Source organism: Salvelinus namaycush, chromosome 2 (assembly GCF_016432855.1).
Source record: "Salvelinus namaycush isolate Seneca chromosome 2, SaNama_1.0, whole genome shotgun sequence".
NCBI lineage: Eukaryota > Metazoa > Chordata > Actinopteri > Salmoniformes > Salmonidae > Salvelinus > Salvelinus namaycush.
The window spans coordinates 58,868,315-58,880,728 of record NC_052308.1 but is presented as its reverse complement, the minus strand read 5'-3'; the positions used below and the strand labels follow the sequence as shown (position 1 = coordinate 58,880,728).

At 42.1% G+C, this 12,414-nt stretch overlaps 1 protein-coding gene across 1 annotated transcript; it reads right to left on the bottom strand.

Moving 5' to 3' along the window:
* Window positions 1-8,547, bottom strand: tmem178 (transmembrane protein 178). Its single transcript, XM_038971588.1, has 4 exons — window positions 7,983-8,547; window positions 4,097-4,210; window positions 1,746-1,883; window positions 1-965 (listed from the first exon to the last, which is right to left on the bottom strand). The coding sequence occupies exons 1-4, from the start codon at window positions 8,392-8,394 to the stop codon at window positions 724-726; spliced, it is 906 nt and encodes a 301-aa protein (XP_038827516.1). The 5' UTR covers window positions 8,395-8,547; the 3' UTR covers window positions 1-723.
* Window positions 8,548-12,414: the final 3,867 nt, after the last annotated feature.

Below are 12,414 nucleotides of genomic sequence, written 5' to 3'. Positions count from 1 at the left end.
TTGATTTTGCATAAATGACTCAGGGGTGAAAGATGTGAGAAACCCCAATGAATGCACAATCAAAGGTTCTGAACATAAGATAGGGGGCATTACACATGTTATCAGTTTAGAGTTTTGTACTTAAGAGTTTAGAAAATATATTACTTACATCTGAAAAAAATGAGAGTTCTTGCTTTTAAAGTGATACTAGTATTTTTATACAATGTCCATTTGATTCAACCTTACCAAACCACCCATAAGAATTATGCCTTTTTCGTATATATGCTAATATATACACACATGTTTTATGTGTGTGGTATGCCTGTGTGGGTATTTGCGTCGTTTCATGTTATTCACTCTCATATTGTTCTCCATATCTTGGAGAGAGAGAGAGAGACAGAGAGAGAGAGAGAGAGAGAGAGAGACTGTGTGTGTGTGCTTGTGTACGCATGTGTAGGTCCATATGTATGTGTGAGTTTGCCTGTGTGCACATGCAAACACACACATAACACATCCTAACAGCTGCACCTTCCATAACACCTCGATAAAGGATGGCGAGAGTCCACAAAAAAGACCAACAAGATTCCCATATCTCACCGTGGAAACTATGTTTCATCTCTGGTTTCGTACAAATAAAACATCTCCTCTTATATTGGTCTTCAGTCAGCAACAGAATGTCCACACCAACAATTCATCCTCCGAATCTACAGGGGGCGCTCAATTCTCTCACACTGCTCATACAGCTCATACCGAGGACTCCCGGGCGGTTTTGGAGTGCAGGGCCTTGGCTTGGCTGAAGAAGGGGTAGGTGGTGCAGAGGCAGCCCGATGCCACGGTAAGTCCCAGGCTGACCCAGGCGCAGAAGATGGACCAGCCGTAAGCATGGTCCACGTCGCCGGGCAGTCCATAGATGAAGGGTGGGTTCCGGGAGAGGTCGTAGGAGACGCTGGCGGCGTAGGTGCACAAGGAGATGGTGCAGAAGATCCCTGGAGGGGACACATTTTTAGCGCCAAGATTTTTATTAAAGAGGTCATACAGGACTCAAATAACAACAAAGGACAGACTAGGCAGTTGAAGTAAGATCATGAGGCATTTCTAAGTTATATTCTTCAAGAATCAATGGCTATATATTATTCATTAAAAAGTCTAAAAATGGATGTACCAATCCCGAATTGCCACTTTAATAACCATCTGCATGGAATGGTAATTAATGAGTATAACATCAATAAATAAACAAAAAAACACAAGTTGAAAGGAAATCTAAAACTCAACTGAAATGAAAAATGAGCCGCCCTATTGTGTAATGTTAGAAATATGTTATAGGAATGTTTGCATACAACCATTGAAGTAGTCTCCTGTCTGTAGCGATTAGCTATTATGAATGGCTATGGCATGTTTTATTATGCATATTAACACCTGTGTTTAAGGTATTATGAATGCATCTGTATCCATTAGGCATTTTCAAATTCTGCTAAAAAAGAGCCTTTACTGTATGTGTTTGATGAACAGTTGGGAGGAAGATTTGGACGAGAGAAAGAGAGGGAGAGAGAGAGAGAGAGAGAGAGACAAAGGGGGAGAAAACTAAAGATAGAGATATAGAGATAAGCTGTTGTAAAAGAGGCACAGAGAGACACAAGTTGAAACAAACAATGATAGGGAAAGAGAAGCACACACTCTCTCTATATCGCTGTCTCTCTCTCTCTCTGTCTCTCTAACACACACACACATAGGAGAGGTAGGGTGTTGGTAGTTGGCAGGCTTTGTACCTGCCATGAGGAAGAGCAGGCCGGAGACGTGCTGGGTGAGGCTCTCCTCCCAAAAGAAGCCCACTGTGGCCACAATGCTACCACACAGCAAAACGGCAGCCGCCATCCCAAGGAACCCCGCCGTGATTCGCCGCAGATCTGAGACACACACACACACACACACACACACACACACACACACACACACACACACACACACACACACACACACACACACACACACACACATAAACATAACACACACAAGCAAGTACACAAAGATACAGACACCAGCATACACAAAAGCGAACACATAAGCACACACACACACACACACAGACAAACACAAAGCGTACACACACACAAGGGCACACACACAAGTGAAAACATTAGCACACATGCACACACCAACATTTCCATGACAACCACCCCTTAGTAAACCCGCTCATGCTACCCCTCAACAGTCTCCAAACAACCACGGGAAACGTTTGTTTTTATTCGGTAATACTTTGCATTTCGTCTCCCCTGTCCTACATTTGTTACAACCCTGTCATAAGAGTGACATGACGCCTGTCATAACGTAAAATGGCCAGCAACGACTGTTAAAAATAGGTGAAAAATAGGTGAAATAGGTGAAAAATTTCCTTAATGCATCATGACAGCATTGTGCCTTGTTTTTCCGTACACGTTATGGCAAGCATTATGTCACTCAACACACAACAGTGTTATAGCGGGATATATTGATGGGAATATTCAATTCCTGCAACTATACTGTAACAACATTATGACACATTGATCATAAATCACATACCCGATACTATACCCCCCCCCCAAAAAAAAAATCTCATACATTTGTCAGATCGAGTTGCAGTATCCTAACACAGGATCAAACTCGAACAGGAAAAACACTGGCGGCGTCCCAAATAACACCCTATGCACTTAATAGGGAACAACTGTGCACTCAAAAGTAGTGCACTTAATAGGGAATAGGGTGCCATTTGGGATGCAAACACTGTCTAAAGGTGGCAGGCAGACAAAGAAAACCAATCGTATGTTGACTTTGATGAATGTTCTTCCTCAGACTAGTTGTGCAGTAATAATACGACTGTGTGGAGTTAATATGTTTTTCTTTTACAAGCTGACATTTACTTCCTCCCCGTGAACATTTTCTATAACCATGTAGTAATCCGATCATCAGGGGTCGGACACTGGAGTAGGAATGCTAGCTTCGAAAGGTTAGCTTAACATATTCAGCATGTGGGTACAGTATTAGCTTTATTACAGATCATGGTTCTCTGAAGAGATCACTATGGTTGTCTGAAGGTTCTAAAGGTTCCACAGCATGAAGCCAAATGAATATGGAGCACTGGAATTTGGACTTCCACTGTTATTTCATTGTCAAACCTAGACACAACAGACATGCTCAGAACCTTTCGTCTACAGTACTGTACGAAGCACTGAAAAACATATTTTAAAAACACACATATAAAACATGTAACTATTTATACAAAAAAACACACAATACAAGGGATGGGAAGAGCAAGTAACAGTAAAACATTTCCCCAATAAATCATGGAAATAATATGGGTAGGGATACAATGATATTGTTTGAGCAAAGATGGTGGTAGAAATTTGCCCCAAATCCGTAAGATGAAAGTTAGGGTCGCTATGTTTTTTGCACCAACCACTACCTGGAAAAGCTCATCTAAAAAGGACCCTAACACTACTCATGATAGACGTCAGACTATCCCACCACAGACACCAACATAGATCAGTTGTAGGGCACCTGGAATCAAACTTCTCACACCACACCAAGAGCATCTAACCATTGTTCAAAAGACTTTTGGCTCAGACCAAACCGGAAATGAGCTAGCATTTTCTACCTCTGGTTCGTTGGGCATTGCTATTGCGGAAATGAATGGGGAAAGAATGGGATTTTAGGATAAACTCTGAAAATAAGATCTGAAGTTAACACATGCTTAGGAGATCTTATATGTTTTGTTCTATGAGATAATATCAGTCAGTTTACATGACATTTATGATTTCTAAAGTATTTATGTACTATATGTGCTTGTTTTGATTACATAAATGCTTCAAAATTCACAAAGTGACATTAGCTGAGGAAGATTATCTCATAGAACAAAACGTATAAGATCTCTTAAGCCTGTGTTTACCAGATACCTTATTTTTGGCATATATCCAACCCCCCCCCAAAAAACACACATTTCCCCATAGGCTTTGGCCAACGAGCCATGTTGCAGTTAGCCTCCTTTAATTCCTACAAAAAGACACCATAACTATTTATCTCTATAAAAAACAGCTAGCCATGCAAGCGGTTTTATTGCTGATGGTTCTGGGACTGCAATACATACGTAAGAGATGCCATTCATCTTGCTGAATGGTTCTCGTCAGGTTGAGCGGGATGTTTCGAAGCCGAATAGGCTGAGAGAAATGGTACTTGACAGTTGTGCATCGGTCCGCAATACCTGTAGAGAGAATGGATTACTAAAAAGCTCTACGTTTTAACATTAGCACGTATGACTTCTGTTATGTAAAATCGTTGCCCTACTTACAGATCTTTACTTGAAGTTACCATAAGATGTATATGGCATAATGCCATATTATAATGGTTTATAATCATGTACTGTATAAAAGTTTCATTTAACTTTTAATGTCATAACAGCTTTATGTCAGTGATCGTTAATAAACCAATTAGGCACATTTGGGCAGTCTTGATACAACATTTTGAACAGATAAGCAATGGTTCATTGGATCTGTCTAAAACGTTGCACATATGCTGCCATCTAGTGGCCAGAATCTAAATTGTGCCTGGGCTGGAATAATACATTATGGCCTTATCTTTTACCAGATCTAATGTGTTACATTTTCCTACATTATTTTTACATTTCCACAAACTTCAAAGTGTTCTCTTTCAAATGATATCAAGAATATGAATATCCTTGCTTCAGGTCCTGAGCTACAGGCAGTTAGATTCGGGTATGGAATTTTAGGTGAAAATTTAAAAAAAGGGTTGGATCCTTTTGTGTCATAAACCAGGCATTGCATATTATACAGGGAATGCTTATAACAGTGTTATAAATTTGATGTGTCAGGTCACATTGTAAAGGGCAATACTCAATATATTTTTTTACCGTCATTAACTGCCTCAAACTGTGACATTTGAGCTCTTGTATTTCCATGCAATGGCTAACTTGGTTTGAAAATAGTAAACACTGTGACATTTACTTGGCTTTGAAGCAGCGCATGACTTGGGTTGTCCAGTTTCCCTTACGCGCATGGCAGGCCTAGGTCTACTGTAGAGTTGAATTGGTATAGTAATCAACTATATGCAGGACAAATTAATTTAACTTGGCCTGTGCTGTTGCCTATTTTGTTATCTTTCCAAACTGGACAGGTTTAGACAGGTTTACATTGTGAGTTCTCAGTAACACTTTATAAGGTACCCTTTTTAATTTGTTTATAATGCATTTACAAATGATTAAATAACTGTTATAAGCCGTTTAGAAACGGTACCTTTATAAAGGCTGCCTATAAAGTGTTACCAAGTTACCTTTGCTGATGTTACGGTGTCTCTAAAGGTGACCTACTGTAAAATGTTGTCTCTTTCTTATATGAGAGTACAGTTGTCACGTGTGCTCCCTCTCCGGCCTCTGGGTCACCAGGCTGCTCGTTATGGCGCACACCTGTCACCATCGTTACACGCACCTGCGCGTCATCAGACTCACCTGGACTCCATCACGTCCCTGATTACCTTCCCTGTATATGTCACTCCCTTTGGTTCCTTCCCCAGGCGTCATTGTTTCTGTTTCTGTTCCAGTGTTTAGTCTGTGCGTTGTTCGTGTTTCTTGTTTTGTTTTATGTTGTGTTTATTTATTAAAACCCTCACTCCCTGAACTTGCTTCCCGACTCCCAGCGCACATCGTTGCAGAATGACGCCTCACCTAAGGGAAGTATCAGGGAGTGTTTTTATTTTGTTTGGTGGGAATGACGTCGGGTCCGGGAGCCGCTACAGGCTCTCATACCTCAGACAGATCGCCACACTCCCCTGCCTCCGCCGCTTCGTCAGGCTCTCATGCCTCAGCCAGATCGCCAGGCTCCCCTGCTACAGCCGGTCTGTCAGGTTGCCGCGCCCCAGCCGGCGACAGCATCTAGCTGTGATGATGTTTTTCAGTGGCAGGGACTGGGAGACTAGTCAGGATCGTGGGAAAGATGAACGAAGCAAAGTACAGAGAGATCCTTGATGAAAACCTGCTCCATAGCGCTCAGGACCTCAGACTGGGGTGAAGGTTTATCTTCCAACAGGACAACGACCCTAGGCACACAGCCAAGACAACGCAGGAGTGACTTTCGGGACATGTCTCTGAATGTCCTTGAGTGGCCCAGCCAGAGCCCGGACTTGAACCCGATTGGACATCTCTGGAGACACCTGGAAATAGCTGTGCAGCGATGCTCCCCATCCAACCAGACAGAGCTTGAGAGGATCTTCAGAGAAGAACGGGAGAAACTCCCCAAATACAGGTGTGCCAAGCTTGTAGTGTCATTTCCAAGAAGCCTCGAGGCTGTAATCGCTGACAAAGGTGCTTCACCCAAATACTGAGTAAATGGTAATTTGCAAAAATGTCTAAAAACCTGTTTTTGCTTTGTTGTTATGGGGTATTGTGTGTAGATTGATGAGGTGGAAAAACTATTTCATTTTAAAATAAGGCTGTAACAAAAAAATGTGTTAAAGGTCAAGGGGTCTGAATAGTTTCCTAATGCACTGTATATATGGTTCTATGTAGAACCCTTCATGCCTTCCAAATAATCCTTCTTGCTTTCCAATCATCAAATAACCCTTTCTTCCAAAAACGGTTCTTAGGATGTTAAAAGTTCTAGGTTAGAAACCTTCGCCTTCCAAAGAATCATGTCTTCCAAAAAGGGTTCTTCTGATCAAAACGGTTCTTGGTAGAACCCTAACCTTCCGCAAAGAACACTTTTGGAATGCTATTTTCTAAGAGTGTATGGGCACAATTCTTCACAGGTTGAAGCAGGTATCAAATGAAATCCACATTGACAGAAATCAAACGGTAGGTGTTGAAGCTCGAAGTCCTTCACATGACACCTCAGCTGTTTTAAATGCAAGGTGGCAAGTGGGTTTCGGTGACATTTAACCGCTGGCTTAATCAGGGCGACATTAATCTTGATGGACTGGACACCGCGCGGAAAAGTTATCATTTCATCCCGATCGACTTTTTGAGTTTCAACCTTAAAAATACTTTGTAGGAACTTGAACTTCAGCACATTGGGCATGAATTCAGTTTTAGAAAAAGGTTTATTCTGTCGTTTCCCTGAAAGAGATCCCTTTATGGTTGTAGGTAGAACACTTTCAATCAAATAAACCTTTTAGATCCCTTTTTTCCAAAGAGAAGGTTCTTAAGAACCCTGTAGAATTCCACGTTGAACACTTTTCCCTGGAGAATAAAAAATGGCTTCCAAGGGGGTTCTTCGTGGGTAAAAAAAATGTGATATCTAAAACCTAAAAGGGTTCTTAGGCTGTCCCTTCCAGGTAGAACCCTTTTGCTTCCAAGTAAAACCATTTTGGGTTCCATGTAGAACCCTTTCCACAGAGGGTTTAACATGGAACCCAAAATGGTTCTACCTGGAACCAAAAAGGGTTTAACTGGAATCAAAAAGGGTTCTCCTATGGGTACAGCCAAAGAACCCTTTGGAATATTTTTTTCTAAGTGTAGTCAATCAACACTTTGGCTTTTGTAGCCCTATAGATGGCTCTATTGACAATTTGACTGGGATAACAACATAAACAAACACTTCCAAGGCCTGTCTACAACGATTACCACTGTGGGAAAATGAGAGGGAAATAAAAGTAAAAATGTTCCTCATAAATTAGCATATTAATAACCTAAATCATTAGGCTATAATTTCCCAGCACCCTCATCATGATGCGACAATTATAGAAATCATAATAGCCTACTAAAGCAAGCCTTGGTAATGAGTTTGAAATAGCAATTAATGTTCCTGGAAATTCGTTTGGGCGTGTATATTCATGAGCCCTTGTGTATGAGCCCTCATAAACCTTGTTTTGACGCAATGCACGTATGCAGAATCATCACCACAGATGGAGCTACCTCGATTAAAGGGATGCAAAACAGTCCTTGCCTATAGTCACGGATTATTGACAGCAAATTTGACAACCGTTTTTCTTTTCTCCCACTTTTTAATGTGCACATTAAAACTTACCCTTTGATATGAGTTTATCGATATCCCGGTCCATGCCTTGAAAGTAGCATTTTCTCCAGAGTCCAGAATATGTGGAGAACAACGGACGCCCACATTCCGTCTCAAGAATCCCCATCCCCAGTATCGCCCTCCAGTTCTCAAGTAATTCCTCCTCTCTACTCCCGACGTGAATCGGCTTCATAAGCGCCACGTTCCGTTTGGAGTTGCTGTTGTCCACAAGAGGCAAGTGGTATATTGGCATCTCCCTGTTTTTCTGGTCGTTAGAATCCGACCCATACTTGTCGCAGTTCTCCTTATGCCTTCTGGTGTCTGTCTCGTACCAATGGTCGGTGAAGATAGCGGTGACCAACAAGAGTAAAGAGATAACGCTCATGGACACGCTCAGAGCCGTTGCAAGAGCTTGTTTCTCCATGGTTTGAACATCAGCGCTCGGCGCTATGCGCACAGTTTAGACGTGTTGACAGTCGGACGCCCTTCTTCCAGCACCTACTATTCCAGTTACTACGCATTTTTACGCATCCTCTGACCTGCGAACATGGTCTACAGTCGAGAGCGCATTGGCATTGGCTGCTTCCCACCCGCGGGTTGCTGAAAACAACACAGGTGGATCGGTACGGTGTCCGCAAGCGTGCTGGGTGTGGGCTAAACTCCGCACTTGCCTCTCTGTGCTAGAGATTACTAGTGTTTACCTGCAGAAACCACACCACCCCTATCGCTCTTTCCCTCTCCTCAGCACCTGGGCTTGTCCTCTTCGTCCGTGACACAGTCGGGTAAAACGGAGGGCTCCTCCTATTCGCATGGAGAGGAAAATGACCATCTCCCGGAGGCGACATACAGCGTATGTGAGGGAATGTCAAGGTTGTCCTACTCTTTCACAGTCAGTAATAAAGATGGGTGTGTCTATAAGAGAAAATAATGGTTTCCTGTAACTTAACCCTTGCATCCTAATTTTGATAAAACATCAATTTCCCCAATACACCAAGTAACAAGTAACAGGTTGACAATTTTAATGTGTAAAACTTAAATTACTCTCTCTCTCTCTCTCTCTCTCTCTCTCTCTCTCTCTCTCTCTCTCTCTCTCTCTCTCTCTCTCTCTCTCTCTCTCTCTCTCTCTCTCTCTCTCTCTCTTTCTCGCTCTCTCTCAGATGCAGACACATACACATACACACACACATCAAACATATGATACAGGCCGAAACGTTTGTCTATCTACCTACCCCTAAATTAAATTAATACTAAAAAGAAACCTTGAATCTCCTTTTTGAGTGCAGACCAGCTACAATGTTGGAATTGTATTACATTTTGGTTGACGCACCTGTTCTGAGCACAGTGGTCACACAAACTATGAATGATATGAGCCTTTACTGCAGTACTCTCTCTCTCTTACACACATACACACTACCAAACAATTGACTCCCATTCAAAATCCTATTTTCACTAACCCCTAAACCTAACCATTAACCCTAACCCCTAATCCTAAACCAGACACAAACTCCTAACGCTAAACCTACCCCCTAACCCTAATTGCAAACCTAATTGTAACCCTAAACCTAACTCCTAAGCCTAAAATAGCCTTTTTCCTTTTGGGGAAGGATGGCAAAAAGTCCCCAATTTTCCTTGTTTTACTATCCTTGTGAGGACTTCTGGTCCCCACAAGGATAGTGAAACCAAACACACCCACACAATGGCCATATCAAAGTGAACTAATGAACAGAGTTCATGAACTGTACATAAAGCTTTCAGGGGACTTATCCAAAATGTCAGGATTTTCAACAGTCCCCAAACAAATGATCAATAGCCATTTCAGCATCATGCTATTGCAATTCTATTCTGTCACAGTATCAATGTCTGAATTGAGCTCATAGTGATGAAATAATTGCCACAAAGCGAGCATTGCTGAAATGGATTTGTGGGTGTTTATTTGGCTTGTTTGATCTGCACCTTTGCCAGCTCTAATAATGGCCCATTAAAATGGAGCCTGGATGTGTGCCTGGCATGACAAAAATTGCATAACTAAACATGTAAATGGTGATGACAATGATTGCAATCTGTACTGGTGGAAAAAAATTGAGCAATTAAATTGGCACATTTGCTAGTTGACCAAATTGGTACAAATCACAAATCAAATATTATTTGTCACATGCGCTGAATACAAGAGTGAAATGCTACTTACAACCCTTAACCAACAATGCAGTTTTAAGGAAAATAAGTGTTAAGAAAGTAAAAAATAAATAAATACAAAAATAAAAATAGAAAAATAACAAATAATTAAAGAGCAACAATAAAATAACAGTAACGAGGCTATATACGTACAGCGTCAATGTGCGGGGGCACAGGTTAGTTGAGGTATTTGAGGTAATATGTACATGTAGGTAGAAGTAAAGTGAGGGGGGGTGGGGGGTCAATGCAAATAGTCCAGGTAGCCATTTGATGAGCTGTTCAGGAGTCTTATGGCTTGGGGGTAGACGCTGTTAAGAAGCCTTTTGGACATAGACTTGGCACTCCAGCACCGCTTGCCGTGTGGTAGCAGAGAGAACAGTCTATGACTAGGGTGGCTGGAGTCTTTGGCAATTTTTAGGGCCTTCCTCTGACACCGCCTGGTATAGAGGCTCTGAATGGCTGAAAGTTTGGCCCCAGTGATGTACTGGGCCGTACGCACTACCCACTGTAGTGCCTTGCAGTCAGAGGCCGAGCAGTTGCCATACGAGGCGGTGATGCGACCAGTCACGATTCTCTCGATGGTGCAGCTGTAGAACTTTTTGAGGATCTGAGGACCCATGCCAACTCTTGTTAGTCTTCTGCGGGGGAATAGTCTTGTCGTGCCCTCTTCACAACTGTCTTGGTGTGTTTGAACCATGATAGTTTGTTGGTGATGTGGACACCAAGGAACTTGAAGCTCTCAACCTGCTCCACTACAGACCCGTTGATGAGAATGGGGGCGTGCTTGGCCCTCCTTTTCCTGTAGTCCACGATCATCTCCTTTGTCTTGATCACGTTGAAGGAGAAGTTGTTATCCTGGCACCACACTGCCTGGTCTCTGGCCTCCTCCCTATAGGCTGTCTCATCGTTGTCGGTGATCAGGCCTACCACTGTTGTGTCGTTGGCAAACTTAATGATGGTGTTGGAGTCGTGCTTGGCCATGCAGTTGTGGGTGAACAGGGAGTTGGAGGGGGCTGACCACGCACCCCTGAGGGGCTCCCGTGTTGATGATCAGTGTGGCAGATGTGTTGTTACCTACCCTTACCACCTGGGGGTGGCCTGTCAGGAAGTCCAGGATCCAGTTGCATTCTCACATTGATGTTCTTTTTGTCCGGGTCGGTAGTCATTTAGGCAGGTTACCTTGGTGTTCTTAGGCACAGGGTCTGCTTGAAACATGTTGGTGTTACAGACTCGGTTATACTAACGTCCTTGTAATCTGTTTGGTCTGGTGCCTTGTGAATGTTGACTTGTTTAAAGGTCTTACTCACATTGGTTACGGAGAGCGTGATCATACAGTCGTCCGGAACAGCTGGTGCTCTCATGCATGTTGGAAAAGGTTACATTGTGTGTGTGTGATTGTCTTTGTTGAATACATTTTTTTGTGCTGTGCATTCCTATTTTCAGATTAGTATAGGCCTAGGGAGTAGGGACAGATCCATCTAGTGACACCTGTTTTTCTCTGGAGGATATTACACAAAGGCAGGACATAAAGGGAAATTAAGAATAAGAGTGATGTGTGATATGGTCAAATGTAATAATGCATTGGCTTTGTATTAGTCATTTTTCGATCATTCAGTAATATGGACTTTTTAATAGTTCTGTACAATAATACATTCAATCAAATAGTAAGTTATAAATAATACATGTATTGCAAACTTTCCACATGCACAAATGCCTAGTAATTCTGGCTCACAAGACAATAGATTATAATAAATTCCCACAATATGATTGACTGTATGGTTATTATTTTGTGTGCTTTCCAGTTTTACAGAAAAGCAATACAATGTATCAATATAGTAGGCTAATGCAGCATATTATCTATTATACCATAATTATTGATTGGTATAATCAAACTCATAAGATTGTTTTTCCAAGTTTATGATCCTTATTTTCCTAATTCTCAAATTCTATGCTATTTTACTCTATTGCACTCTGGATATTTGTGAGAATGAGAAGAAATGATCCAGCTGTAAACAAGTAGAGAATTACTAGGGTATTCATGATCCTCGTGTCAAAAACATTTCTGTAGGATACACAAAACCAAACTAGTCGCTCCTAAACTCTGGTTTCAGATCAGTTTAGCGTTTCACCCCCAACGATTGAGAATTTGTGGACGCTAAACGGATCCCAGATCTGTGTCCAGGGGTAGAATTCTACCAGAGACCCCAGCCAGCCAGCGACCCACCTTCTTGTCGCCCATTCCTTGCATTCCCCTCTTGGACAAGCTGGCTGC

Coding starts and splice junctions, on each gene's coding strand:
- tmem178 (XM_038971588.1), bottom strand. CDS start 8,394: ATGGAGAAACAAGCTCTTGCAACGGCTCTGAGCGTGTCCATGAGCGTT. Junction 4,211..7,982: donor CGATAAACTCATATCAAAGG/GTAAGTTTTAAT, acceptor TTCTCTCTACAG/GTATTGCGGACCGATGCACA. Junction 1,884..4,096: donor AGATGAATGGCATCTCTTAC/GTATGTATTGCA, acceptor TGTGTGTCTCAG/ATCTGCGGCGAATCACGGCG.